At 57.9% G+C, this 25,345-nt stretch overlaps 4 protein-coding genes across 4 annotated transcripts; all 4 read left to right on the top strand.

Moving 5' to 3' along the window:
• The first annotated feature begins 9,155 nt into the window (after positions 1–9,155).
• On the top strand, positions 9,156–12,751 carry CHLRE_01g006402v5 (uncharacterized protein). Its single transcript, XM_043058200.1, has 2 exons — positions 9,156–9,434; positions 9,481–12,751. The coding sequence occupies exons 1-2, from the start codon at positions 9,419–9,421 to the stop codon at positions 9,996–9,998; spliced, it is 534 nt and encodes a 177-aa protein (XP_042928113.1). The 5' UTR covers positions 9,156–9,418; the 3' UTR covers positions 9,999–12,751.
• On the top strand, positions 11,536–16,121 carry CHLRE_01g006352v5 (uncharacterized protein). Its single transcript, XM_043058199.1, has 7 exons — positions 11,536–12,051; positions 12,271–12,363; positions 12,673–13,505; positions 13,611–14,215; positions 14,356–14,944; positions 15,048–15,481; positions 15,733–16,121. The coding sequence occupies exons 1-3, from the start codon at positions 12,044–12,046 to the stop codon at positions 12,737–12,739; spliced, it is 168 nt and encodes a 55-aa protein (XP_042928114.1). The 5' UTR covers positions 11,536–12,043; the 3' UTR covers positions 12,740–13,505; positions 13,611–14,215; positions 14,356–14,944; positions 15,048–15,481; positions 15,733–16,121.
• Positions 16,122–16,185: 64 nt separating this feature from the next.
• On the top strand, positions 16,186–19,856 carry CHLRE_01g006301v5 (uncharacterized protein). The gene is made up of 4 exons (XM_043058198.1): positions 16,186–16,249; positions 16,417–16,497; positions 16,824–16,914; positions 17,035–19,856. Exons 2-4 carry the CDS (start codon positions 16,442–16,444, stop codon positions 17,056–17,058), a joined length of 171 nt encoding a protein of 56 aa, XP_042928112.1. The 5' UTR covers positions 16,186–16,249; positions 16,417–16,441; the 3' UTR covers positions 17,059–19,856.
• A 409-nt stretch (positions 19,857–20,265) lies between these two features.
• CHLRE_01g006250v5 (uncharacterized protein) lies at positions 20,266–22,491 on the top strand. Its single transcript, XM_043058197.1, has 3 exons — positions 20,266–21,107; positions 21,414–21,685; positions 21,782–22,491. The coding sequence occupies exons 1-3, from the start codon at positions 21,065–21,067 to the stop codon at positions 22,004–22,006; spliced, it is 540 nt and encodes a 179-aa protein (XP_042928111.1). The 5' UTR covers positions 20,266–21,064; the 3' UTR covers positions 22,007–22,491.
• The last annotated feature ends 2,854 nt before the right edge of the window (positions 22,492–25,345 follow it).

The following is a 25,345-nucleotide window of genomic DNA, read 5'->3' as shown; positions in this document are numbered from 1 at the left end:
CTGTGAACACTGAACGTGCCGTTTCGTACCCACGTGTGCCAACGGCCAGGCTTTCGTCTCCATTTGTGAGGCGCATAGCCGTGCTGATTGCGGCTTTATCACCGGTGAGCAGGTCGTCGGGTGTTGTGCGCGTGTTTTCTGCAATGCGGGCCTTTTGGGCAGCGTGTTTCGTGACGCGGCGGGAGTGGGCAGTTGGGTGTGTGGGAGTGCGCATGACGGGCGTCTTCCGTGGCCGTGTCCGCAGGTTGGCTTCGGGTTGGGCGACGGGAGCTGCGGTATCCGCGGCTGGGGCAGGAGTTGGGGCCATCTGCCCCAAGGCAGTTGGCGTGTATTGCAAGGGCGGGTTGTGATAGAGTGGGCTGGCTTCTTCAATGTCCATTTGGGTTGTTGTGTTTGGGGCTGGGGTGAGGGGCTGTGGGGCGGGGCCTCCCGTCATGAGTGCGGTGAGGGGTGGTGCCATGCCCGGGGGTCGAGGGTCGTTCCGTGCGGAGAGGGCCTGGAGTTCTTCCAGGGGTGGGATCACACGCTGGGTAGGCGGAAGCGGGTTCGGGCTCCCGTGTTTTTCCGGTGGCATTTGGTCTCCGTCCAATCCCGCCGTGGCAACCAGGGCCAGACTCAGCCTGTTGAGCGCAACCTTGTGTTTGTGGCGGACCCTGCTTGCCCCCAGGAGTTTCTCGAGCTCCCGGGTGCTAATCAGATGGCGGCTCGTATTGCGGTCGACCAGGTGGCTGAACTCGAGCTGGAGTTCCGCTAGCGGGAGCACGTGTTCGACAGGGAGGGGTGCTGCCGCACGCGCTGCAGCTGCGGCGTCCAGGGCCTCGACAATTGACCAGGTAGGGGTGGTATACGGTGTGCCCTTGTAGAAGAGGTGTATACCATGCTCACGAGCGAGGGTCATCTGTTGCAGAGTTGTGAAGAAGCGCCCTCTGTCTGCAGGTAGGTGGTGTGCGAGGCTCGTACCCGCCAGGCTATGCTGCCGTGGCAGGAGGGCACGGGTAACCACGCCCAGTCGGCCTGTGTCGTTTAGAGCAAGGACAAGCGCGCGGTTGGCCACACGCGCGTACTGGGGTAAGAGTGAGCCCAGTCCTAGGCCATATTCATCGATTGGGAGAAGGGTGGTACGGGTAGGGAAGCTGCGTGGCAGCCCATAGCACCGTTTTGCGTATCCGGCCAGAGCAGCGTCAAAGTTTGCGATGTCCTGTTTCGTGTATGGCATCGCAGCAAATGCATAGGCGATTGAGGTGTGGACGCATTGCTGCAGCATGCGTAGGCGTTGTGCCGGCGTGGCCAGTGACGTGGCTATGGCCGTGCCCTTTTCTTTCACAGTTTCCGTGACGCGGGAGACTTGCGCCTTCCAGTCTAGTGAGAAGGTGAGTTGCACCCCCAGGTATTTGTAGGGTTTTGTGGGCGGGTAGTACGGTACAGTGGTGTTACCAATTCGTAGCTTGTTAGTCAGTTCACGGTGCATCGCGTTCAGCGTGGCTTGGCCGGTGGGTCCGTCAAGGGTTGGGGTGGACCGGGACTTGTTGTGCCAGATAGCGGTAGTTGCGCACTTGGTGTGATTGACTCGCAGGCTTGCCCAGTCTGCATAGTCCGAGATTTTGTCACATTGGATCTGCAGGTCTTCCAGCGTTGTGGTCAGGGCCGCCAAGTCGTCAGCGTACGCGGCGGCACTGCAGTGGTACCGTGCATTGTCTTCCGGGCTGAGGCATCCGTAGCGGTAGCCCCGCCCACCTGCGTGGAGCCACCGCACAAGCGGTTCCATGAACAAGATAAACAGTACAGGTGACAGGGTGTCACCTTGCACCGTGCCACGTTCTATTGGGATGGCGGATGTGCATCCATGTTCAGTACGAATGCGGGTGGTGGCGTGCGCGTATAGGTTGCGGACTGCGCGTATCAGGTCGTCAGGCAGGCCCAGATCGAACATAATCTGGAGTAGCCTGTCCTGATCGATTGTGTTAAACGCAGAGCTGTAGTCAACATATACTGCGTATACGTCTTTCCCATACAGGGCAGCGTCCTCCAGTACATGCACAAGGTTCAGTATCTGCCGTTCCGTGTTGCAGTAGGCCCGGAAGCCCTCCTGTGATTCGCTGAACAGCTGGAGTGGGCCTGCCAGTTCGCCGATGCCCAGGGTGAGCATAGAAGTGTACAGTTTATAGCAAGTGTTGGCTAGAGCGATGGGCCTCTTGTTCTTGATGTCAAGAGCGTCCCCAGGTTTTGGGAGCAGGACCGTGTCCGAAGTGGCCCAGGACTCCGGGATTGTGGACTTGACGTACATGATCTTCAGTGTGTTGTGTAGGGCTCGCTTCATGCCGTGAGGCAAGATGCGGAGCAGCTCGTTCGGAATGCCGTCTGGGCCCGTGGCTTTGTTACGAGAGAGGTGGGCGATACAGTGGTCGAAGTTGGCGGGGTCTGCCATGCTAGAAAGCATGGAGTGTGCTTCCGGGTGCCTGTTACGCTCAAGCGTAAAGGCATCCGTAGCGTTAGGTAGTTCGAACGGGTACCCACGCATTGCGCCAGGCGACAGGCGATATTCACCTGTGCGGGGCCCTCGTGGGGGGGCTGACAGTTTGCGGAAGTGGCCTTCCAGGGCGGTTAGAATGCTGGGAGGGTCGGTTACCACCTCGCCTGTTTCAGGGTTGCGGACCGCGGGGAGGCCACGTTCGGTTGCTTCTTTCTGAAAGATGCGTTTGTGCCCTTGCGCAGGCCTGGTGGCGAGCGTGTGCTGGAGGGCAGCGGCAGCAGCTTCACGCTGCGCTTTGGCTCGGTCCGCCACCAACTGGCGGTGTTGGGCTTGGCAGTCCTTTATCTGACCTCGTATGGTGGCAGCCTCTCCTTCCGTTGTTGTGTCTGGCGCTGCACCGCCGGCTGTCAGGTTAGTGAGGGTTTGCTTGAGTTCCACCTCCTTGTCCCATAGTGGTTTAAGATGTCGGGCAGCTGACCGGGAAAGATGGTGTTTCCCAGTGTGTGGCGGTTTTAGTGTGCACTCTTCAAGTAGGCAGGTGAGGCCGTCTTCGAGAGCCTTGCCTAACCGCTCAGCTAGCTGGTTCACGTCGGTTTGTTGTACAATTCTGTTGTGCGCCAAGTCCCAGTGCATTGTATTTGCCGGGTAGGTGGTTGGGTTTTTAGTGTGCTGTTTTAGAGCATTGTCGATCACCTGCACCGCGCCCTTGCTGGCATTGTGCAGGTCTGCCGTGGCCTCGACCATTATGTCCTCCAAGTGGGCGGCAGCGGAGGCCAGCTGCTTCTTGGTGATTGGAAGCGTCACACGAGACCAGCGTGGGCTGTCTTCAGATGTTGTTGCTGGTGGCGGTGCGGGCTGCGGTGCTTCCCATAGGTGCAGCGCGTCAGCAGGCAGTTTTACGTGTACAGGTTTATGGTCGAAGTTGCCCGCGACTGTACTTACGTGCTCGTGTGGGCTGGGGCACGCGGTGAGCGTTGTCGTGCACATGAGTATGTCATCTATGCGGCTGCGGTGCGTTGAGACACCATGTTGCGTTTGTTCATAGGACCATTCGGCCGCTGTGGTCATGGTGCCTCGTGCGGGTAATAAACCAGTTTGTGCCAGAAAGCGTTGGTGCAGTCGGTCAGCAGAGTCAAGCGGCCCTGTGCGATCTGCAGCGTTAGCTACAGCATTGAAGTCTCCCGCCACAACCAGGTGTTGTTCACAGGCGCTAGTGTGTGTCAGGGTGGTCTGGCAGTAATGGTAGATGGCCTTGCGGATTGCCATGTCTTCAGGCGCGTATACACCCAGGACTGTAAGGGGCGTGCTGCCCCGTGTGCGGATCTGAATGTGAGACACATAGCCGTGTAGGGTGACTGGAGGAGTGTGGTGGGTAACGCTATTCAGGTTACTGTACCGTGTGGACACAGCAATGGCGACGCCAGCGCTGCCTCTTTCCGTGGTGTTACGTGGAACAGAGCTGCAGTACAAGCGGTACCCTTCATTCATGAAGGCTCGCTTTAGTGGGTCGTGTCGGTGGCCAAGCTTAGTTTCAGTCAAAATCACAATATCGGCGTTCCAGGCAGCAAGATTGCAGAGTGTGAAGCTCAGGTTTCCCGGGGCACCTGCGGCTGTTACTTGTGAGAGTAGGCCCCGTACGTTGTGTGTGACAAGATGTAGTGTGCGGGCCTGTGTTTGGTCTGGGCTAGGTTGTGCAGTAGTTGTGTCTTGCCGTGCTGTCGGTGCGGTTTGCTGTCGTTTGAATAGGTCGGTGAGCGTGTTTGTGCGCCCTGTCCAGCGGGCCAACGCTGTCCCATTGGTGGCGGCAGCGGCGGCCAGGGCACGTATGGTTTTTATTTGGGCGGTTATGTTTGGGGCGAGGCGTTGGGCAGCATTTGTTGTGTTGTTTGGGCTTGTAGCAGTGTTCCCTTGTTCAGGTTGAGTGATGTCTATTTCAATGGGGGCATTTGTGCGGTCTGTTGGTGCTGCTGTGGGCAGTGGCCTTGTTTCTTGTGGAAAGATGTTGTAGCAAGGGCCGAGTGTATTGCGCACGGCCTCCATGTCTACAGTGGAGACAGTGCCGAGGTAGTAAATATGGCCTTCCATAGCACTCCATCCATCGTCTTCGAGGAGAGTGTTGTGGAGTGGTGTATTTTCTGAATCAACTATGCGCCATTGGCCTGCCTCAAGGCGGACTGCATAGACATGGGGCCGGCTATTCATGAGGACATTGAAGCCAAGGCGGCGTGCCTCGCGTGGTAATGCGGCGAGTACGGAGTCTTTGGAATGAGGGGGATCCCCTGGTGTGTCAAAATGTGACACGGCGCAGCGCATGACTAAACGCTTGTTGGGAAGTGCGTTTGCATTCCCGATTGTGGCATTATAGTAAAGGTAGTGGTTGATGATGCTCATGTCAAACCTGCCTGTTTGTGTGTAGGCGTTTGCCCACCCGTCGCGGTTTGGATGTTGCATTTGGTTCAGTACAGCTGTTACTGCGTTGGCATGTCTCAGCACATCGAACGGGTCAATCCAGGAGAATCCTAGCATGTTATTTATGGCATGGATGCCGCAGAATCCGAGTTGCTGTGTCTGGCGGTAGCTTGTGTTTGAGAGGCCGGGGGGGTAATGTAGTGGCCGTGGTCGGGTCGGATTGGTGGGTTGGGCTGTTGTTTGGCGGACAGCTGGCCGGGTCTCCCAGGCCCCCCGTAGGGGTGGTGACCTTGTGGGATCCGGAAGTGGGGTGTGTGCCGTGGTGGGGTGGGGTGCACTTGTGAGCCACAGGGCGGCCTGACCCATGGAGGCCGAGCCGGTGACCATAGTCGGAACCCATGCTTGCAGGGCGGTGCCCGGCTGGTGGTCTGTGCAGAGAGATGGGAGGTGTGTGTACATTGCACACAAGGTGATTAGCATGGCTACTGTGCCTATGACGGCGTTTCTGTACGGCCATATGGCTGGTGCGTGCCGGCGGGCAAGGTGTGCGCTGTACAGGAGCATTGCCAGGGCCAGAATAGTGCCGTCAGTTGCAATTGTTAGTGCGGCGATCCCGAGTGGGATGGCGGCTGCACTGTAGAAAAGCATAAGGAAGCAGAGTGGAGTCATAGCGAGGCTGATGCAGAGCGGTCCAATAAGTAGAGTGGTCAGCGCAGCCCCATTGGCGTAAAGCTCTGTTGCCACTGTCGTTGTGTGTGTTTTCCTGCCAGCAGCACGTAGGTGCTTCAAGAGCAGGAAGGCAAGCGTGATAGTAGCTAGTGCCGTTGTGCCAATTATGAGAGCATTCAGCGTAAGTCGTGTGCACGCCGCTGCCCATACCAGGAATTGCTTTAGGGGGGTGGAGAGTCGGCTGCATGTGGCCAGGAATAGCTTCAGCGTCAGTGAGTGCCCTTGGTATGCAGCTCGCACCAGCCCGTTTCCCATCCAATGTGCTAGGGTTATCATCGAGATATGAGCACAGAGTGAGTACCAGTCATGCTCAGCCTTACACACAACCACTGGGTACGGCCCAATCAGACTCTCTCCGCAAGCAAGCGCAATCTCAGTAGTAAACCGCATGCTGTCCATCCAGGCGCTCCTGGCGTTCTTCATTGAGTCCCTTAATACCACCCTTATAAGCTTAACGTGACGCGACATACTCTCAGTATTGCAGCCGGTGGTGCCGGCTAGTCGTGTCACACTGCGAAGGCCCTCGTGGGCCACTTGCAGCGTACTCTCGACGTGGCGGGCAATGGCGAGCCGTTGGAGTCTAGGCAGTCTCTGACTGCCGATGGCAGTTAAAGCTATACGACTGTATTGTTTTCCAGGGGTATGTGTGCTTGTTTTTAAGTTCTGTCGGTGCAGAGTGGAAGTATTTTCTGGATCGTTGTTGTGGGTCCCCCTTTCCTCAGTGGAATTATTAGCACGTTGTGTTAAGTATTGAGAGCATGAATGGCTAATTTGGGGTTGAAACTTCTTGTCCAACTTGGGCGAGGTGTGGGAAATTTTCTTGTGTTGGAGCCCTTGTTTCTCAAGTTCACTGCTGCGTTCTTGGTGTATTTGATCAACCGGAGTCGTCTGTGAGGCTGCGCCCGGGCAGGTTCCCAGGTCGAGTCCATTGTTTGCCCCGGAATGCCGCTCCCTGCCCTGCTTGGCGAGAATGTCGCAGTTGCCTAGTAATATCAGCACCAGCATCAGCCAGCCCCTGATTCCTTTGGTCCAGCGTCCCGCCTTCGCTGGCATGTGTCGCGATCCCTGCTTCTTGCCCTCCACGATAGCACCATTTGTGATAGTCTGAGTGTCAGCCGCCGAGCAAGGTGCCGTTCTGGTGGGTACACAATTGCCGTCACGGTGCAGCCACGAGGGACTGACGGATCGGCAAAAGGCTTTGCACACAGTGGTCCCCTTGCTCGTTTGGGCTTTAAATAGAACGTCCATATTCTGCTGCGGCATGCACAGCTCCTATGTTCGCCTATTTCACTTGTTCAGAAATTCAAACCGAGCTCGTTGGTGTATGTTGGGCGTAGTGTAGCAGTATGTAAAAATACACCGGTACTCTTGGCCTCCAGTATTCCCATCATGCACACTATTTATTACATTCTATGAACACCGCAGGTGAACAAGCTGGGAGGGCAAGACACCGGCTAGCTTTGGCTGCACAGAGAAGCAGCTGGAGAACGCCAAGAAGTAGGGGAAGTAGAGGGATAGTGCTTGGACAGTAAACTACATTGCAGGATGCCCTTGGTCTGTTGGGCAGTAGCATGGCGTGCATGGCGTGCGGGATAGGTGCACCAAAGCAAGTAGTACGACTGGCGGCGGGGGGCAGTGGGCGGTGAATGTTGTTGAGTCCTTGCAAGCACTTGTTGGTCGTGAAGCTGGCTTACATGCGTGTCAAGGTGTGCCAAAGAGTCATGTTGGTGCTGCAATTTATACGGCAGCCGGGTGCCGGGGGGTGGGGCGGCAGCTGGGCGGGGGCTGGGGCGGCAGCTGGGCGGGCCTGGGCGGCAGCTGGGCGGGCCTGGGCGGCAGCTGGGCGGGCCTGGGCGGCAGCTGGGCGGGGCCTGGTTAGTGCGTGCGCTATGCGTGTGTCCTGCGGCCTAGACGTTTCCCGGCACTTCTGTACCTAGGCTTGTGGCGATAAGGCACAGCGGTGGGGCTCTGGCGGGTTGAGGCCTGGCTAGGACTCACAGTGCGCGGAGTCACACAGACTTTGTCCACAGGAGGGTTTGCAGCAAAGTCGGGGTTGGTGGAGTCAAGTTGGGCCCTGATAGCATGTGATTAATGTGATGGCTCGGCGTCTTCGGGTGCTGGGACTGTCCCCTCTGTAACTTCCGCATTCTTATACATGCCCGCATACGACATAACCAGCGCCCAACACTTAAACCAACACAGCAACGCTGCGCAATGCCCAGCTGTGCGTGTCTCCAAGCGGGCAGCCCAGCAGGGCATGTCCTGTGTGCGTGTGCTGTGGGGAAGTATGTTTCGGGGCATGGCCTGCTTGTGTGGCCCCATCTGAGCAGCAGGCACATGCATCTTATCCATGCCCGCATCCGACATAACCAGCGCCCAACACTTGAACCAACGCTGCACAATGCCCAGCTGTGCGTGTCTCCAAGCGGGCAGCCCAGGGGGGCGTGTCCTGTGTGCGTGTGCTGTGGGGAAGTGTGTTTCCGGGCATGGCCTGCTTGTGTGGCCCCATCTGAGCAGCAGGCACATGCATCTTATCCATGCCCGCATCCGACATAACTGCATACATTGGATTATGTGTCCTAGCAATGGCATTACCAGATCTGGGAAGGGAGCTGGCTGGCATGCGCAATGGGGCAGCACTGCTGCATGAGAGACCCTACATTCAGCTTCTCAACTTGTTAGTATGACTCTCTCATAAGACTCATACTTTACGCTACAGATTTAATACTTACAAGTTGTTAAATGTATCGCTGAGCTGTTACAGCCTATCACCGCCGTTGCAAGCGATATCGGCATGCAGTGTTCCACGTTCACAAACCCTCTATGATACTGCACGATGCTATTTCATAGCAACTATGTTAGACACAAGGTTGCGAGCATGCTTGAGGGGTTGGCGGAGGTGCTACAAACTTGGTCAAAGTGGAGGCCTTTATCGCTGACCATCGCCGACCTGCACAAGATTCAAGGCCAAACAGGCTCACAGCCCGATAATGTAACGTTCTGACTGAGAACTCGCATTGTATCAGCTCAAAGCTCAAAGCGTCTACGTGTTTTGCTGTCACGGTCAACAACCATGCGTTTGCCCTGCCTGCGCTTTCGCACGGGGTCCTAATAGTTTCAATCGCTTATGCATGGAAATATCTGCTTACAATTCCCCGGCCGCCATATCCTCATGTCAACCTTGGTCTGCGCGCTAGGCATCGGTGCATGTGCTGCATGTCACCATGCCTGTTGCAACGCTGGTGGTGCTGTGTATGCAGGTGATATGTGCGCAAGCATGGAGGCGCATGGGGCCAAAGGAGCGCGACGAGGTAGCCAAAGGGACCCAGGAGCAAGCAAAAAGGGTATGTGAACAGGGTTGAACAAGGGCAGGGGAGCCGCTGCTACATGACAAGGGAATGACTAGAATGACAGGACATGCAACGGTGTCTGTAGACACCACAAAAGACGGTGGGACGCGTCCTGCTTGTACTGCTGGCTAGGCTACCGGACATTGGTGCGCTACCTTACCGGACATTGCTTGAAAGCTACCGGACATTGCTTGAAATCTACCGGACAATCGTGCACTACCCTACCGGACATTGGTGCACTACCTTACCGGACATTGCTTGAAACCTACCGGACAATGCCTGAAACCTACCGGACAATGCTTGAAATCTACCGGACAATCTGGCGCTGCCCTACCGGACATTGGTGCGCGACTCTACCGGACAATGCCTGAAAGCTACCGGACTCTACTTTACCGGACAAATTGTCCCTTAATTAAATCGCATTGTCCGGTAACCGATTAGCCTGTATGTCCGGTAACAGATGACCGTATTGTCCGGTAAGATTAGGGGTGGGTTTTCCCAGAGTGGGATGGTTTGGCAAAGGAAGAGACTGCATCGCCAGCTCACTGGACTGCACTGAGCCCGTCTGCGTCACGGCGGAGCCTCCAAAGCGCACGGGCAAGCGCAAGAAGCACCGCGGTCCGCGCACTGAGGTGCAGGTGGGCACCAAGCGCAGCTGGTATGGCGTCACCGTCTTCCTGCTGTACGCCATCGCCCTCATCTCTCTCGCGGCACGCGTCGGAGCTGTGGGCGGCGCCGCAGGCGGCGTGCCCGCACTCCAGGCCCTGCAGCAGGTCGAGGCCGTGACCAACGCGCTGAGCTCCGCGCCGCCGCACCTGCGTGTGCGGTGGGACCTGGCGCAAGACCCATTGGACCTCCAACAGCAGTACAGCACTGGCCCACCAGGCCTTTCGCACGTGCTGGCCAGTGTGGAGTCATTCACCTTCGATGGCAAGATGGCCGCAGCCGCGTCAGAGCGCTACGAGAAGGACAAGGAGGGCGGCTGGGTATGGGGCAACACAGTAGCCATGACATCATCGACCACGGCAGAGGTTGCTTAACGATAAGTTGGTGTGTAACGTCGGTTCAGACCCGAATTCGATCCTCCCCCAATTCGGTACAGGGGAAACCTCCGTGCGTATTCAAATCACGCACAGGCGCTCCGCAGGGACCGCACGGCTCTTCAGTCGTGTCCTTGTCATCCGTGGCTAACGTCAGATAAGAGAGCGGTCGTGAAGTGCCGGCAAAGGGGCCGGACTCTGGAGCGATCCAGAGTTTCAGTTGAGATGTTGCCTGACAGTCGGCATTACCTGATCCCCCGATCTCAGGTACCGAAAGAATAATAATAATAATATGTACGCGGTTCACGAAGGAGGCCGCGTTTCTTAAGGAGGAGTGAGTTTTGCTCACCCCACCGTGTCAAAAGGTGGAAAGTTAGCCGGGATCGCGGGGGCTGGGGCCAGCAGCCGTGGCGCCGCCAGTGGGGCCGACTTGGCGTGAGTTCACAATCCCCATTTCGCGCTCAAGGCGGTAGTAGAGAAGGGATGTGGTGCGCAGGCTGATGACACTGTGCATGTGTATGCGCGAGCAGCAGGATTTTGCTGATGTGGTGGTGGCACCCAGCGACCGAAGGAGGGGTTCCAAGGTGTTTGATACAGTGCCGCCGTGGCCCAGCGTAACAATCTGCTCCTTTTTATATACTACGTCCCAGCCTGCATCCCGCAGGGCGTCGGCTAGGCGAGTGTGCTGGGCTTGTTTCTGGTCACACTTTTCGCTGTGGTGGAGGTCCGATGTGTAACCAACTTCTATCAGGTAGACTTTGTGTTGCCGTCGGCCGGCGGTTGTAAGGCCGCGGGGCCCACTAGCCCCCACGTCGGAGCGTGGTAGGGATGGGATGAACAGGATGTCAGGCCTCATCCTTTTTCGGTCGGCCTCGGGGATATTGTTGCGCAGCATCCATTTGGGGGGGCAGGTGCCCGCACAGTATTCGGGGCGTGCATCTGCACTGCTTGCGTCCATCAACATGTACCCGCCACCGTTGGCGCCATGGTGCAGGCATTCCGCGATCATGCGGACGGCGGCATTGTGTTTGGCGATGCGGGCCCCAACAAGTTGGGGGTGCGCACAGTGGCCGGCAAGGTGGCCTGCGTTGCCCCGTTCGGGGGGGGATCCAGCGCGCTGGTGAATCGGGGCGCAGAGTGCACAAGTGTCACTTGCACGTAGTTTGAACAGCGCAAGCCGGGCGGGGCAGATGAGGCCTCCCTGTCTGGCGTTCTGGATGAAGCGTCGGAGGCTGTGCCCAGCGCCGGGGTGCGTCATGTAGGCGGTGCTGGCCCTAGTGTCCAGGTGTGGGGCGGACTCCGCCCACTTGGTCGTGTAGAGTGTGTGTTTGGAATGACCGCCATGGGAGGAAGGGTCTAGTGTTTTCAGGAGGCCCCGATTGAGGTCCGAGATGTAGTGCATGGTGGTAGAGCCATCTTCCCGCGTCCGGGTCGTTGCTGGCCACCAGTGTGTGGCGTGGGGGTTATTGTCAGCGAGCTCCGAGACGTCAGCCGGTTTAGTGCTTGTAGCTACGTCTGCTGCACCTTTATCGGCTTCTTCATTACCGTGCAGACCCGTGTGAGAAATGACTTTAAGGAAAACGGTGTGTGCGTCCCTCTTCGCTCGTGCATGGAGCAAATCGGCGATCGAACTCAGAAGTGCCTTATGTTTGCTCAGATGTAAGCGGCGTGGTTCGTTAATAGCCCGTTTAATTAGATACAAGCTTGCAGCTGAGTCACTGGCAATGGTTAGCGTTTTCTTCGCGAACATACTAGTTTCACCTCCGAATTCTTCCAGGGCTGCACGAATTGCAGCGAGCTCGGCGCGTGTAATAGTGTTAGTGCAGCCAAATCCATTTGGGTTTACGTAGACAACACGGTCTTTATGCCAAGCACAAGCCCCAGCCACTTGTAGTTCTCTACCGTTTTCAGTAGTTATCTTGGATACCGAGCCATCGGTCCATACAATTTCCTCGGGGTTGTGGGCCAGAGGCAGTGTACGTTGGAATTGTGTCCGATTCAACCTCGGTGTCGCTGGGGCTTCGTCAGGCGTGACCATAGTAGCAATGTTCTGGTGAGTTGCGAGGTACTTGGCATGTTTGGAGATGTGACGTGGGATGTGGGGACACGACGTGTTTAACGTACCTGACCCGAGGTGGGTGTCAGCGACGGTTGCGGGCGCGTGGGGACCGGCTACCAGTGAGGAGCGAAGGCCTTTCCAGCTCTGCGTGAAGGCGTTTAGCCCAGCTGTGTTGCCAACGGCAACCAGTATGGCTCCGCGTTGCTTCTGCAGGGGCACGTCAGTGCCGAGTCCAGGCTCCATCCCAGCTGTGCCTGGGGAGTCAAGTTCTCCGTTCGTCCAGGTGGCGAGTCGGCGGCAGAGCGGGTGGGTTAGCCACTGTGTGTGTGGGTAAGTTGCGCACTTTGGGAGGACTAGAATGGTCAGTGTGGGTTCCGGGGAGTTGTTGACTGTCTCGGCACTGGCGAGGGCCCATACGAGGGCCTGTCGTGAGGCATCGGGGTTTGCAGGAGGGTGTGCATAGTGGAGCCCTGTCCATGCAGTGCTGTAGGCATCGTGTTGGGCGCCGAACACCACATCAGCGGCTTCCCGGCTCCAGTATTCATCGGCATCGGTCGTGTGGTTCAGGGGCGAGGCAAACATTTCCTTGACCCTCCCCCTGCCGGTGTTTCGCAGGCTGCGCACAACGGCTCGGACGGTTGCCGAGGGGAGGGACGTCTGGTGCTGTGGTGCCGTCTTATGATCAGTTTGCCCCGGGTCGCGCCGATATCTGTGCAGCAGGGCAGCCACCGCCTCCTCGAAGGCCTTGGTCCGGTTGTTGTTGGTCCGGTTGAAGCTTTCCCAGAGCGTTTGAAGGCGTGCGTAGGTGAGCATGCCAAGCCAGCGTCCGCTGGGTTCATAGACATGGGCCTCTCGGGGGAGGGCCCGGCCTGCTGTGGGGGTAGTGATGGCGTAGCTGCCTGGGGGGGAAACGTCGTGGTAGGGATCGCTGGGGACGGTAGAGATGATGGTTGCTGCGCGGGTCACCCGTGCACGCGCTGCTTGATCATCCGGGTCGTCATCGTGTCGGCCCTGACGTTGCCGCATTGTCAGGTTGCGATCCTTTGGAGGCCGTGTGGGGCGGGCGGGTGCATCAGGTCCCGCAGCAAGTCGATTGGTGTATTCTGAGATCAGCTCCTCCCACTCCAGGTCATGCTTAAGGTCACGCTCACGCTCATTGCTGTTTGCCCACGTAACTTGGCGCAGGAGACGAGTCGACCTCGATGAAAAGAGGGCCGCACGTGGGGCATGTGTTGTCTCGAGTGGCCCGGGCGCAGGTGCGGTGGGCGGCGCGTATGCGGGTAGGATGCTGGCGGGTTGAGCCGCTGTTGCTGTGTCTGCGGCTGTCGTGCCGGCCCCGTCCGGGTGGGGCTGCGTCGCGCGTGGGCGAGCCTGCAGTGGGTGCTTGTAGCAGCGCACGTCTGTGACCGTGGCGTAGCCCATGCGTGAGAAGGCGGTGACTAGGCCAGGTGGGATAACAGATGGCTTCCATTGGACCGCAAAGTATGGCTCGCGGGTGTTGGTTGTGTCCTCGCCCGCTTTGCGTTTGCGTGCAATTTCCTTATCTGTGACAGTTTGTTGGTTTGTGCGGTACAGGATGGCCGCCAGCTCCTGGCCATCATTATCCAGGTCGTAGGTAAGCTGCGCATCTCCGTTGGTGCAGTCATCAGTAGGAGGGTGGACCAGGTCCTTGACTACACGTTCCCGGGCTAGTTTCCAGAGTGTTTGCTTGCCCCGCCGGTGAGACAGCCTGAGTGGTGAGGCTTGCTGTCTACCGTCCGCTTCCATCAGGTCGTGCTGACTATCGTCCACTTCCATTTGGTCGTGCTCAGGTGCTGCGGCGTCGACATCCATTGGGTCCTCAGCGGCGGCCGCGGCTGGCTGCCCTTGGTGGAGAAGGTAGGTTTGCACGGCGCCAGTAGACGGCGTGGTCGCATTCGCAGTGAGCAGAGTGGTTATTGTGGGGGCCAGGGGCCGTTGCGTGCGGGTAACCGGGGTTCGGTTGTTGAATGAAGGGGGGTCCCTTGGGCGGGGCTTGCAGAGGTGGTTGTGCCTGCTCATGTCTTTTGCCAGGGCCGTGAACACTGAATGTGCCGTTTCGTACCCACGTGTGCCAACGGCCAGGCTTTCGTCTCCATTTGTGAGGCGCATAGCCGTGCTGATTGCGGCTTTATCACCGGTGAGCAGGTCGTCGGGTGTTGTGCGCGTGTTTTCTGCAATGCGGGCCTTTTGGGCGGCGTGTTTCGTGATGCGGCGGGAGTGGGCAGTTGGGTGTGTGGGAGTGCGCATGACGGGCGTCTTCCGTGGCCGTGTCCGCAGGTTGGCTTCGGGTTGGGTGACGGGAGCTGCGGTATCCGCGGCTGGGGCAGGAGTTGGGGCCATCTGCCCCAAGGCAGTTGGCGTGTATTGCAAGGGCGGGTTGTGATAGAGTGGGCTGGCTTCTTCGATGTCCATTTGGGTTGTTGTGTTTGGGGCTGGGGTGAGGGGCTGTGGGGCGGGGCCTCCCGTCATGAGTGCGGTGAGGGGTGGTGCCATGCCTGGGGGTCGAGGGTCGTTCCGTGCGGAGAGGGCCTGGAGTTCTTCCAGGGGTGGGATCACACGCTGGGTAGGCGGAAGCGGGTTCAGGCTCCCGTGTTTTTCCGGTGGTATTTGGTCTCCGTCCAATCCCGCCGTGGCAACCAGGGCCAGACTCAGCCTGTTGAGCGCAACCTTGTGTTTGTGGCGGACCCTGCTTGCCCCCAGGAGTTTCTCGAGCTCCCGGGTGCTAATCAGATGGCGGCTCGTATTGCGGTCGACCAAGTGGCTGAATTCGAGCTGGAGTTCCGCTAGCGGGATCACGTGTTCGACAGGGAGGGGTGCTGCCGCACGCGCTGCAGCTGCGGCGTCCAAAGCCTCGACAATTGACCAGGTAGGGGTGGCATACGGTGTGCCGTTGTAAAAGAGCTGTATACCATGCTCACGAGCGAGGGTCATCTGTTGCAGAGTTGTGAAGAAGCGCCCTCTGTCTGCAGGTAGGTGGTGTGCGAGGCTCGTACCCGCCAGGCTATGCTGCCGTGGCAGGAGGGCACGGGTAACCACGCCCAGTCGGCCTGTGTCATTTAGAGCAAGGACAAGCGCGCGGTTGGCCACACGCGCGTACTGGGGTAAGAGTGAGCCCAGTCCTAGGCCATATTCTTCGATTGGGAGAAGGGTGGTACGGGTAGGGAAGCTGCGTGGCAGCCCGTAGCACCGTTTTGCGTAACCGGCCAGTGCAGCGTCAAAGTTTGCGATGTCCTGTTTCGTGTATGGCATCGCAGCGAATGCATAGGCGATTGAGGTGTGGACGCATTGCTGCAGCATGCGTAGGCGTTGTGCCGGCGTGGCCAGTGACGTGGCTATGGCCGTGCCCTTTTCTTTCACAGTTTCCGTGACGCGGGAGACTTGCGCCTTCCAGTCTAGTGAGAAGGTGAGTTGCACCCCCAGGTATTTGTAGGGTTTTGTGGGCGGGTAGTACGGTACAGTGGTGTTACCAATTCGTAGCTTGTTAGTCAGTTCACGGTGCATCGCATTCAGCGTGGCTTGGCCGGTGGGTCCGTCGAGGGTCGGGGTGGACCGGGACTTGTTGTGCCAGATGGCAGTAGCTGCGCACTTGGTGTGATTGACTCGCAGGCTTGCCCAGTCTGCATAGTCCGAGATTTTGTCACATTGGATCTGCAGGTCTTCCAGCGTTGTGGTCAGGGCCGCCAAGTCGTCAGCGTACGCGGCGGCGCTGCAGTGGTACCGTGCATTGTCTTCCGGGCTGAGGCATCCATAGCGGTAGCCCCGCCCACCTGCGTGGAGCCACCGCACAAGCGGTTCCATGAACAAGATAAACAGTACAGGTGACAGGGTGTCGCCTTGCACCGTGCCACGTTCTATTGGGATGGCAGATGTGCATCCAAGTTCAGTACGAATGCGGGTGGTGGCGTGCGCGTATAGGTTGCGGACTGCGCGTATCAGGTCGTCGGGCAGGCCCAGATCGAACATAATCTGGAGTAGCCTGTCCTGATCGATTGTGTTAAACGCAGAGCTGTAGTCAACATATACTGCGTATACGTCTTTCCCATACAGGGCAGCGTCCTCCAATACATGCACAAGGTTCAGTATCTGCCGTTCCGTGTTGCAATAGGCCCGGAAGCCCTCCTGTGATTCGCTGAACAGCTGGAGTGGGCCTGCCAGTTCGCCGATGCCCAGGGTGAGCATAGAGGTGTACAGTTTATAGCAAGTGTTGGCTAGAGCAATGGGCCTCTTGTTCTTGATGTCGAGAGCGTCCCCAGGTTTTGGGAGCAGGACCGTGTCCGAAGTGGCCCAGGACTCCGGGATTGTGGACTTGACGTACATGATCTTCAGTGTGTTGTGTAGGGCTCGCTTCATGCCGTGAGGCAAGATGCGGAGCAGCTCGTTCGGAATGCCGTCTGGGCCCGTGGCTTTGTTACGAGAGAGGTGGGCGATACAGTGGTCAAAGTTGGCGGGGTCTGCCATGCTAGAAAGCATGGAGTGTGCTTCCGGGTGCCTGTTACGCTCAAGCGTGAAGGCATCCGTAGCGTTAGGTAGTTCGAACGGGTACCCACGCGTTGCGCCGGGTGACAGGCGGTATTCACCTGTGCGGGGCCCTCGTGGGGGGGCTGACAGTTTGCGGAAGTGGCCATCCAGGGCGGTTAGAATGCTGGGAGGGTCGGTTACCACCTCGCCTGTTTCAGGATTGCGGACCGCGGGGAGGCCCCGTTCGGTTGCTTCTTTCTGAAAGATGCGTTTGTGCCCTTGCGCAGGCCTGGTGGCGAGCGTGTGCTGGAGGGCAGCGGCAGCAGCTTCACGCTGCGCTTTGGCTCGGTCCGCCACCAACTGGCGGTGTTGGGCTTGGCAGTCCTTTATCTGACCTCGTATGGTGGCAGCCTCTCCTTCCGTTGTTGTGTCTGGCGCTGCACCGCCGGCTGTCAGGTTAGTGAGGGTTTGCTTGAGTTCCACCTCCTTGTCCCACAGTGGTTTAAGATGTCGGGCAGCTGACCGGGAAAGATGGTGTTTCCCAGTGTGTGGCGGTTTTAGTGTGCACTCTTCAAGTAGGCAGGTGAGGCCGTCTTCGAGAGCCTTGCCTAACCGCTCAGCTAGCTGGTTCACGTCAGTTTGTTGTACAATTCTGTTGTGCGCCAAGTCCCAGTGCATTGTATTTGCCGGGTAGGTGGTTGGGTTTTTAGTGTGCTGTTTCAGAGCATTGTCAATCACCTGCACCGCGCCCTTGCTGGCATTGTGCAGGTCTGCCGTGGCCTCGACCATTATGTCCTCCAAGTGGGCGGCAGCGGCGGCCAGCTGCTTCTTGGTGATTGGAAGCGTCACACGGGACCAGCGTGGGCTGTCTTCAGATGTTGTTGCTGGTGGCGCTGCGGGCTGCGGTGCTTCCCATAGGTGCAGCGCGTCAGCAGGCAGTTTTACGTGTACAGGTTTATGGTCGAAGTTGCCCGCGACTGTACTTAGATGCTCGTGTGGGCTGGGGCACGCGGTGAGCGTTGTCGTGCACATGAGTATGTCATCTATGCGGCTGCGGTGCGTTGAGACACCATGTTGCGTTTGTTCATAGGACCATTCGGCCGCTGTGGTCGTGGTGCCTCGTGCGGGTAATAAACCAGTTTGTGCCAGAAAGCGTTGGTGTAGTCGGTCAGCAGAGTCAAGCGGCCCTGTGCTATCTGCAGCGTTAGCTACAGCATTGAAGTCTCCCGCCACAACCAGGTGTTGTTCACAGGCGCTGGTGTGTGTCAGGGTGGTCTGGCAGTAATGGTAGATGGCCTTGCGGATTGCCGTGTCTTCGGGCGCGTATACACCCAGGACTGTAAGGGGCGTGCTGCCCCGTGTGCGGATCTGAATGTGAGACACATAGCCGTGTAGGGTGACTGGAGGAGTGTGGTGGGTAACGCTATTCAGGTTACTGTACCGTGTGGACACGGCAATGGCGACGCCGGCGCTGCCTCTTTCCGTGGTGTTACGTGGAACAGAGCTGCAGTACAAGCGGTACCCTTCATTCATAAAGGCTCGTTTTAGTGGGTCGTGTCGGTGGCCAAGCTTAGTTTCAGTCAAGATCACAATATCGGCGTTCCAGGCAGCAAGATTGCAGAGTGTGAAGCTCAGATTTCCCGGGGCACCTGCGGCTGTTACTTGTGAGAGTAGGCCCCGTACGTTGTGTGTGACAAGATGTAGTGTGCGGGCCTGTGTTTGGTCTGGGCTAGGTTGTGCGGTAGTTGTGTCTTGTCGTTCTGTTGGTGCGGTTTGCTGTCGTTTGAATAGGTCGGTGAGCATGTTTGTGCGCCCTGTCCAGCGGGCCAGCGCTGTCCCATTGGTGGCGGTGGCGGCGGCCAGGGCACGTATGGTTCGTATTTGGGCGGTTATGTTTGGGGCGAGGCGGTGGGCAGCATTTGTTGTGTTGTTTGGGCTTGTAGCAGTGTTCCTTTGTTCAGGTTGAGTGATGTCTATTTCAATGGGGGCATTTGTGCGGTCTGTTGGTGCTGCTGTGGGCAGTGGCATTGCTTCTTGTGGAAAGATGTTGTAGCAAGGGCCGAGTGTAGTACGCACGGCCTCCATGTCTACAGTGGAGACAGTGCCGAGGTAGTAAATATGGCCTTCCATAGCACTCCATCCATCGTCTTCAAGGAGAACGTTGTGGAGTGGTGTATTTTCTGAATCGACTATGCGCCATTGGCCTGCCTCAAGGCGGACTGCATAGACATGGGGCCGGCTATTCATGAGGACATTGAAGCCAAGGCGGCGCGCCTCACGTGGTAATGCGGCGAGTACGGAGTCTTTGGAATGAGGGGGATCCCCTGGTGTGTCAAAATGTGACACGGCGCAGCGCATGACTAAACGCTTGTTGGGAAGTGCGTTTGCATTCCCGATTGTGGCGTTATAGTAAAGGTAGTGGTTGATGATGCTCATGTCAAACCTGCCCGCTTGTGTGTAAGCGTTTGCCCACCCGTCGCGGTTTGGGTGTTGCATTTGGTTCAGTACAGCTGTTACTGCGTTGGCATGTCTCAGCACATCGAACGGATCAATCCAGGAGAATCCTAGCATGTTATTTATGGCATGGATGCCGCAGAATCCGAGTTGCTGTGTCTGGCGGTAGCTTGTGTTTGAGAGCCCGGGGGGGTAGTGTAGTGGCTGTGGACGGGTCGGATTGGCGAGTTGGGCTGTTGTTTGGCGGACAGCTGGCCGGGTCTCCCAGGCCCCCCGTAGGGGTGGCGACCTTGTGGGGCCCGGAAGTGGGGTGTGTGCCGTGGTGGAGTGGGGTGCACTTGTGAGCCACAGGGCAGCCTGCCCCATGGAGGCCGAGCTAGTGACCATAGTCGGAACCCATGCTTGTAGGGCGGTGCCCGGCTGGTGGTCTGTGCAGAGAGATGGGAGGTGTGTGTACATTGTACACAAGGTGATTAGCATGGCTACTGTGCCTATGACGGCATTTCTGTATGGCCATATGGCTGGTGCATGCCGGCGGGCCAGGTGTGCGCTGTACAGGAGCATTGCCAGGGCCAGAATAGTGCCGTCAGTTGCAATTGTTAGTGCGGCGATCCCGAGTGGGATGGCGGCTGCACTGTAGAAAAGCATAAGGAAGCAGAGTGGAGTCATAGCGAGGCTGATGCAGAGCGGTCCAATAAGGAGAGTGGTCAGCGCAGCCCCATTGGCATACAGCTCTGTTGCCGCTGTCGTCGTGTGTGTTTTCCTGCCAGCAGCACGTAGGTGTTTCAAGAGCAGGAAGGCAAGCATGCCAGTAGCTAGTGCCGTTGTGCCAATTATGAGGGCATTCAGTGTAAGTCGTGTGCACGCCGCTGCCCATACTAGGAATTGCTTTAGGGGAGTGGAGAGTCGGCTGCATGTGCCTAGGAATAGCTTCAGCGTCAGTGAGTGCCCTTGGTATGCAGCTCGCACCAGCCCGTTTCCCATCCAATGTGCTAGGGTTATCATCGAGATATGAGCACAGAGTGAATACCAGTCATGTTCAGCCTTACACACAACCACTGGGTACGGCCCAATCAGACTCTCTCCGCAAGCAAGCGCAATCTCCGTAGTAAACCGCATGCTGTCCATCCAGGCGCTCCTGGCGGTCTTCATTGAGTCCCTTAATACCACCCTTATAAGCTTAACGTGACGCGACATACTCTCAGTATTGCAGCCGGTGGTGCCGGCTAGTCGTGTCACACTGCGAAGGCCCTCGTGGGCCACTTGCAGCGTACTCTCGACATGGCGGGCAATGGCGAGCCGTTGGAGTCTAGGCAGCCTCTGACTGCCGATGGCAGTTAAAGCTATACGACTGTATTGTTTTCCAGGGGTATGTGTGCTTGTTTTTAAGTCCTGTCGGTGCAGAGTGGAGGTATTTTCTGGATCTTTGTTGTGGGTCCCCCTTTCCTCAGTGGTATTATTAGCACGTTGTGTTAAGTAATGAGAGCATGAATGGCTAATTTGGGGTTGAAACTTCTTGTCCAACTTGGGCGAGGTGTGGGAAATTTCTTATGTTGGAGCCCTTGTTTCTCAAGTTCACTGCTGCGTTCTTGGTGTATTTGATCATCCGGAGTCGTCTGTGAGGCTGCGCCCGGGCAAATTCCCAGGTCGAGTCCATTGTTTGCCCCGGAATGCCGCACCCTGCCCTGCTTGGCGAGAATGTCGCAGTTGCCTAGTAATATCAGCACCAGCATCAGCCAGCCCCTGATTCCTTTGGTCCAGCGTCCCGCCTTCGCTGGCATGTGTCGCGATCCCTGCTTCTTGCCCTCCACGATAGCACCGTTTGTGATAGTCTGAGTGTCAGCCGCCGAGCAAGGTGCCGTTCTGGTGGGTACACAATTGCCGTCACGGTGCAGCCACGAGGGACTGACGGATCGGCAAAAGGCTTTGCACACAGTGGTCCCCTTGCTCGTTTGGGCTTTAAATAGAACGTCCATATTCTGCTGCGGCATGCACAGCTCCTATGTTCGCCTATTTCACTTGTTCAGAAATTCAAACCGAGCTCGTTGGTGTATGTTGGGCGTAGTGTAGCAGTATGTATCTTGTGCGTCGTTGTGTCTGTGCGAATACTAGCCCACGTAGGTACCGAAAGCCGTGAGGGTAGATCATTCGAGCTGAACATGGATAGGACACCAGGGGCTTAATCCACCCCGCTCCCACCGGTGGGCAGGACCGGCAAATGATAAGGTGGTCGTGGTGACTTCCCGCCTTCTCTCGAACTGGGTTGAGAGATGATCAGCGAAGGCGTTGCCCCGTTAATACATGCTAGGCCCTATGGGCCAGCGTTGGGATTATTATTATTATTATTTAGCCATGACATCAGACCAGGCCGCGTTGCTGAAAGCCCAAGTCCGCGCACGACGCTCAACCGCTTTTGCGTACAGCATGGAGGAGCTACCCGGCTACTGTGGCGGCGGAGGACCATTTTGAGCTAACAACCGACAAGCCCGTCATCCAGTCGCCACGCCGCTACAGCCCGAAGGAGAACGAAATCATCCAGCAGAAAACAAATGAGCTGCTCAAGCCCGGCATCTGCATCGAGTGGACGGGCCCAACGCAAGTCGCGGTTAATCCCTTCATAGCCGCCAAACGTGACGAGGCCACCGGCCTCTGGACTGCCGCGCGCATGGCCCAGGATTACCGCCCGGTCAACAAAGTCACCAAAGGTGACAAGTATGGGCTGCATCGGCCTGAGGATATCTTCTAGTGAGTGGGCAAAGCCCGCTACTTCAGCAAGCTGGATATGAGGCAGGGCTTCCTGCAGATCCCGATTCATCCTGACGATTACGGCAAGACCGCCTTCTGGTGTGGCAACCGGCTCATCGCCTACACGCGCATGCTGTACGGTCTCAAGAACGCCTCCGCCACCTTCCAGCGCCGCATGGACTATGAATTGCGCGCCGCTGGCTTGGATCACCTGGCTGTGGCCTTCATCGACGACGTGCTGATCGCTACTGAAACTGCTGAGGAGCAATAATAATAATAATAATAATAATAATAATAATATGTACGCGGTTCACGAAGGAGGCCGCGTTTCTTAAGGAGGAGTGAGTTTTGCTCACCCCACCGTGTCAAAAGGTGGGAAGTTAGCCTGGATCGCGAGGGCTGGGGCCAGCAGCCGTGGCGCCGCCAGTGGGACCGACGTGGCGTGAGTTCACAATCCCCATTTCGCGCTCAAGGCGGTAGTAGAGAAGGGATGTGGTGCGCAGGCTGATGACACTGTGCATGTGTATGCGCGAGCAGCAGGATTTTGCTGATGTGGTGGTGGCACCCAGCGACCGGAGAAGGGGTTCCAAGGTGTTTGACACAGTGCCGCCCTGGCCCAGCGTCACAATCTGCTCCTTTTTATATACTACGTCCCAGCCTGCATCCCGCAGGGCGTCGGCTAGGCGAGTGTGCTGGGCTTGTTTCTGGTCACACTTTTCGCTGTGGTGGAGGTCTGATGTGTAACCAACTTCTATCAGGTAAACTTTGTGTTGCCGTCGGCCGGCGGTTGTAAGGCCGCGGGGCCCACTAGCCCCCACGTCGGAGCGTGGTAGGGATGGGATGAACAGGATGTCAGGCCTCATCCTTTTTCGGTCGGCCTCGGGGATATTGTTGCGCAGCATCCATTTGGGGGGGCAGGTGCCCGCACAGTATTCGGGGCGTGCATCTGCACTGCTTGCGTCCATCAACATGTACCCGCCACCGTTGGCGCCATGGTGCAGGCATTCCGCGATCATACGGACGGCGGCATTGTGTTTGGCGATGCGGGCCCCAACAAGTTGGGGGTGCGCACAGTGGCCGGCAAGGTGGCCTGCGTTGCCCCGTTCGGGGGGGGATCCAGCGCGCTGGTGAATCGGGGCGCAGAGTGCACATGTGTCACTCGCACGTAGTTTGAACAGCGCAAGCCGGGCGGGGCAGATGAGGCCTCCCTGCCTGGCATTCTGGATGAAGCGTCGGAGGCTGTGCCCAGCGCCGGGGTGCGTCATGTAGGCGGTGCTGGCCCTAGTGTCCAGGTGTGGGGCGGACTCCGCCCACTTGGTCGTGTAGAGTGTGTGTTTGGAATGACCGCCATGGGAGGAAGGGTCTAGTGTTTTCAGGAGGCCTCGATTGAGGTCCGAGATGTAGTGCACGGTGGTAGAGCCGTCTTCCCGCGTCCGGGTCGTTGCTGGCCACCAGTGTGCGGCGTGGGGGTTATTGTCAGCGAGCTCCGAGACGTCAGCCGGTTTAGTGCTTGTAGCTACGTCTGCTGCACCTTTATCGGCTTCTTCATTACCGTGCAGACCCGTGTGAGAAACGACTTTGAGGAAAACGGTGTGTGCGTCCCTCTTCGCTCGTGCATGGAGCAAATCGGCGATCGAACTCAAAAGTGCCTTATGTTTGCTCAGATGTAAGCGACGTGGTTCGTCAATAGCCCGGTTAATTAGATACAAGCTTGCAGCTGAGTCACTGGCAATGGTTAGCGTTTTCTTCGCGAACATACTAGTTTCACCTCCGAATTCTTCCAGGGCTGCACGAATTGCAGCGAGCTCGGCGCGTGTAATAGTGTTAGTGCAGCCAAATCCATTTGGGTTTACGTAGACAACACGGTCTTTATGCCAAGCACAAGCCCCAGCCACTTGTAGTTCTCTACCGTTTTCAGTCGTTGTCTTGGATACCGAGCCATCGGTCCATACAATTTCCTCGGGGTTGTGGGCCAGCGGCAGTGTACGTTGGAATTGTGTCCGATTCAACCTCGGTGTCGCTGGAGCTTCGTCAGGCGTGACCATAGTGGCAATGTTCAGGTGAGTTGCGAGGTACTTGGCATGTTTGGAGGTGTGACGTGGGATGTGGGGACACGACGTGTTTAACGTGCCAGACCCGAGGTGGGTGTCAGCGACGGTTGCGGGTGCGTGGGGGCCGGCTACCAGTGAGGAGCGAAGGCCTTTCCAGCTCTGCGTGAAGGCGTTTAGCCCAGCTGTGTTGCCAACGGCAACTAGTATGGCTCCGCGTTGCTTCTGCAGGGGCACGTCAGTGCCGAGTCCAGGCTCCATCCCAGCTGTGCCTGGGGAGTCCAGTTCTCCGTTCGTCCAGGTGGCGAGTCGGCGGCAGAGCGGGTGGGTTAGCCACTGTGTGTGTGGGTAAGTTGCGCACTTTGGGAGGCCTAGAATGGTCAGTGTGGGTTCCGGGGAGTTGTTGACTGTCTCGGCACTGGCGAGGGCCCATACGAGGGCCTGTCGTGAGGCATCAGGGTTTGCAGGAGGGTGTGCATAGTGGAGCCCCGTCCATGCAGTGCTGTAGGCATCGTGTTGGGCGCCGAACACCACATCAGCGGCTTCCCGGCTCCAGTATTCATCGGCATCGGTCGTGTGGTTCAGGGGTGAGGCAAACATTTCCTTGACCCTCCCCCTGCCGGTGTTTCGCAGGCTGCGCACAACGGCTCGGACGGTTGCCGAGGGGAGGGACGTCTGGTGCTGTGGTGCCGTCTTATGATCAGTTTGCCCCGGGTCGCGCCGGTATCGGTGCAGCAGGGCAGCCACCGCCTCCTCGAAGGCCTTGGTCCGGTTGTTGTTGGTCCGGTTGAAGCTTTCCCAGAGCGTTTGAAGGCGTGCGTAGGTGAGCATGCCGAGCCAGCGTCCGCTGGGTTCATAGACATGGGCCTCTCGGGGGAGGGCCCGGCCTGCTGTGGGGGTGGTGATGGCGTAGCTGCCTGGGGGGGAAACGTCGTGGTAGGGATCGCTGGGGACGGTAGAGATGATGGTTGCTGCGCGGGTCACCCGTGCACGCGTTGCTTGATCGTCCGGGTCGTCATCGTGCCGGCCCTGGCGTTGCCGCATTGTCAGGTTGCGATCCTTCGGAGGCCGTGTGGGGCGGGCGGGTGCATCAGGTCCCGCTGCAAGTCGGTTGGTGTATTCTGAGATCAGCTCCTCCCACTCCAGGTCATGCTTAAGGTCACGCTCACGCTCATTGCTGTTTGCCCACGTAACTTGGCGCAGGAGACGAGTCGACCTCGATGAAAAGAGGGCCGCACGTGGGGCATGTGTTGTCTCGAGTGGCCCGGGCGCAGGTGCGGTGGGCGGCGCGTGTGCAGGTAGGATGCCGGCGGGTTGGGCCGCTGTTGCTGTGTCTGCGTCTGTCGTGCCGGCCCCGTCTGGGTGGGGCTGCATTGTGCGTGGGCGAGCCTGCAGTGGGTGCTTGTAGCAGCGCACGTCTGTGACCGTGGCGTAGCCCATGCGTGAGAAGGCGGTGACTAGGCCGGGTGGGATGACAGATGGCTTCCATTGGACCGCGAAGTATGGCTCGCGGGTGTTGGTTGTGTCCTCGCCCGCTTTGCGTTTGCGTGCAATTTCCTTAT

Source organism: Chlamydomonas reinhardtii, chromosome 1 (genome assembly GCF_000002595.2).
Source record: "Chlamydomonas reinhardtii strain CC-503 cw92 mt+ chromosome 1, whole genome shotgun sequence".
In the NCBI taxonomy this organism is placed as follows: domain Eukaryota; kingdom Viridiplantae; phylum Chlorophyta; class Chlorophyceae; order Chlamydomonadales; family Chlamydomonadaceae; genus Chlamydomonas; species Chlamydomonas reinhardtii.
Note: the sequence above shows the minus strand (reverse complement) of the source record. Positions and strands in the feature narration are given on the sequence as shown.

Bases quoted from the DNA above. Each gene is read 5' to 3' on its own strand.
- CHLRE_01g006301v5 (XM_043058198.1), top strand. From the start codon at position 16,442: ATGCGGAGCAGCTCGTTCGGAATGCCGTCTGGGCCCGTGGCTTTGTTA. The intron at 16,498-16,823 runs GTGGGCGATACA...GCCCTTGCGCAG, and splicing joins GTGGCTTTGTTACGAGAGAG to GCCTGGTGGCGAGCGTGTGC. The intron at 16,915-17,034 runs GCAGTCCTTTAT...CTTGTCCCACAG, and splicing joins AACTGGCGGTGTTGGGCTTG to TGGTTTAAGATGTCGGGCAG.
- CHLRE_01g006250v5 (XM_043058197.1), top strand. From the start codon at position 21,065: ATGTATCTTGTGCGTCGTTGTGTCTGTGCGAATACTAGCCCAC. The intron at 21,108-21,413 runs GTAGGTACCGAA...TTTTGCGTACAG, and splicing joins CTGTGCGAATACTAGCCCAC to CATGGAGGAGCTACCCGGCT. The intron at 21,686-21,781 runs GTCACCAAAGGT...GATATGAGGCAG, and splicing joins ATTACCGCCCGGTCAACAAA to GGCTTCCTGCAGATCCCGAT.
- CHLRE_01g006352v5 (XM_043058199.1), top strand. The intron at 12,364-12,672 runs GTGGGTTAGCCA...GGTGTTTCGCAG, and splicing joins GCGAGTCGGCGGCAGAGCGG to GCTGCGCACAACGGCTCGGA.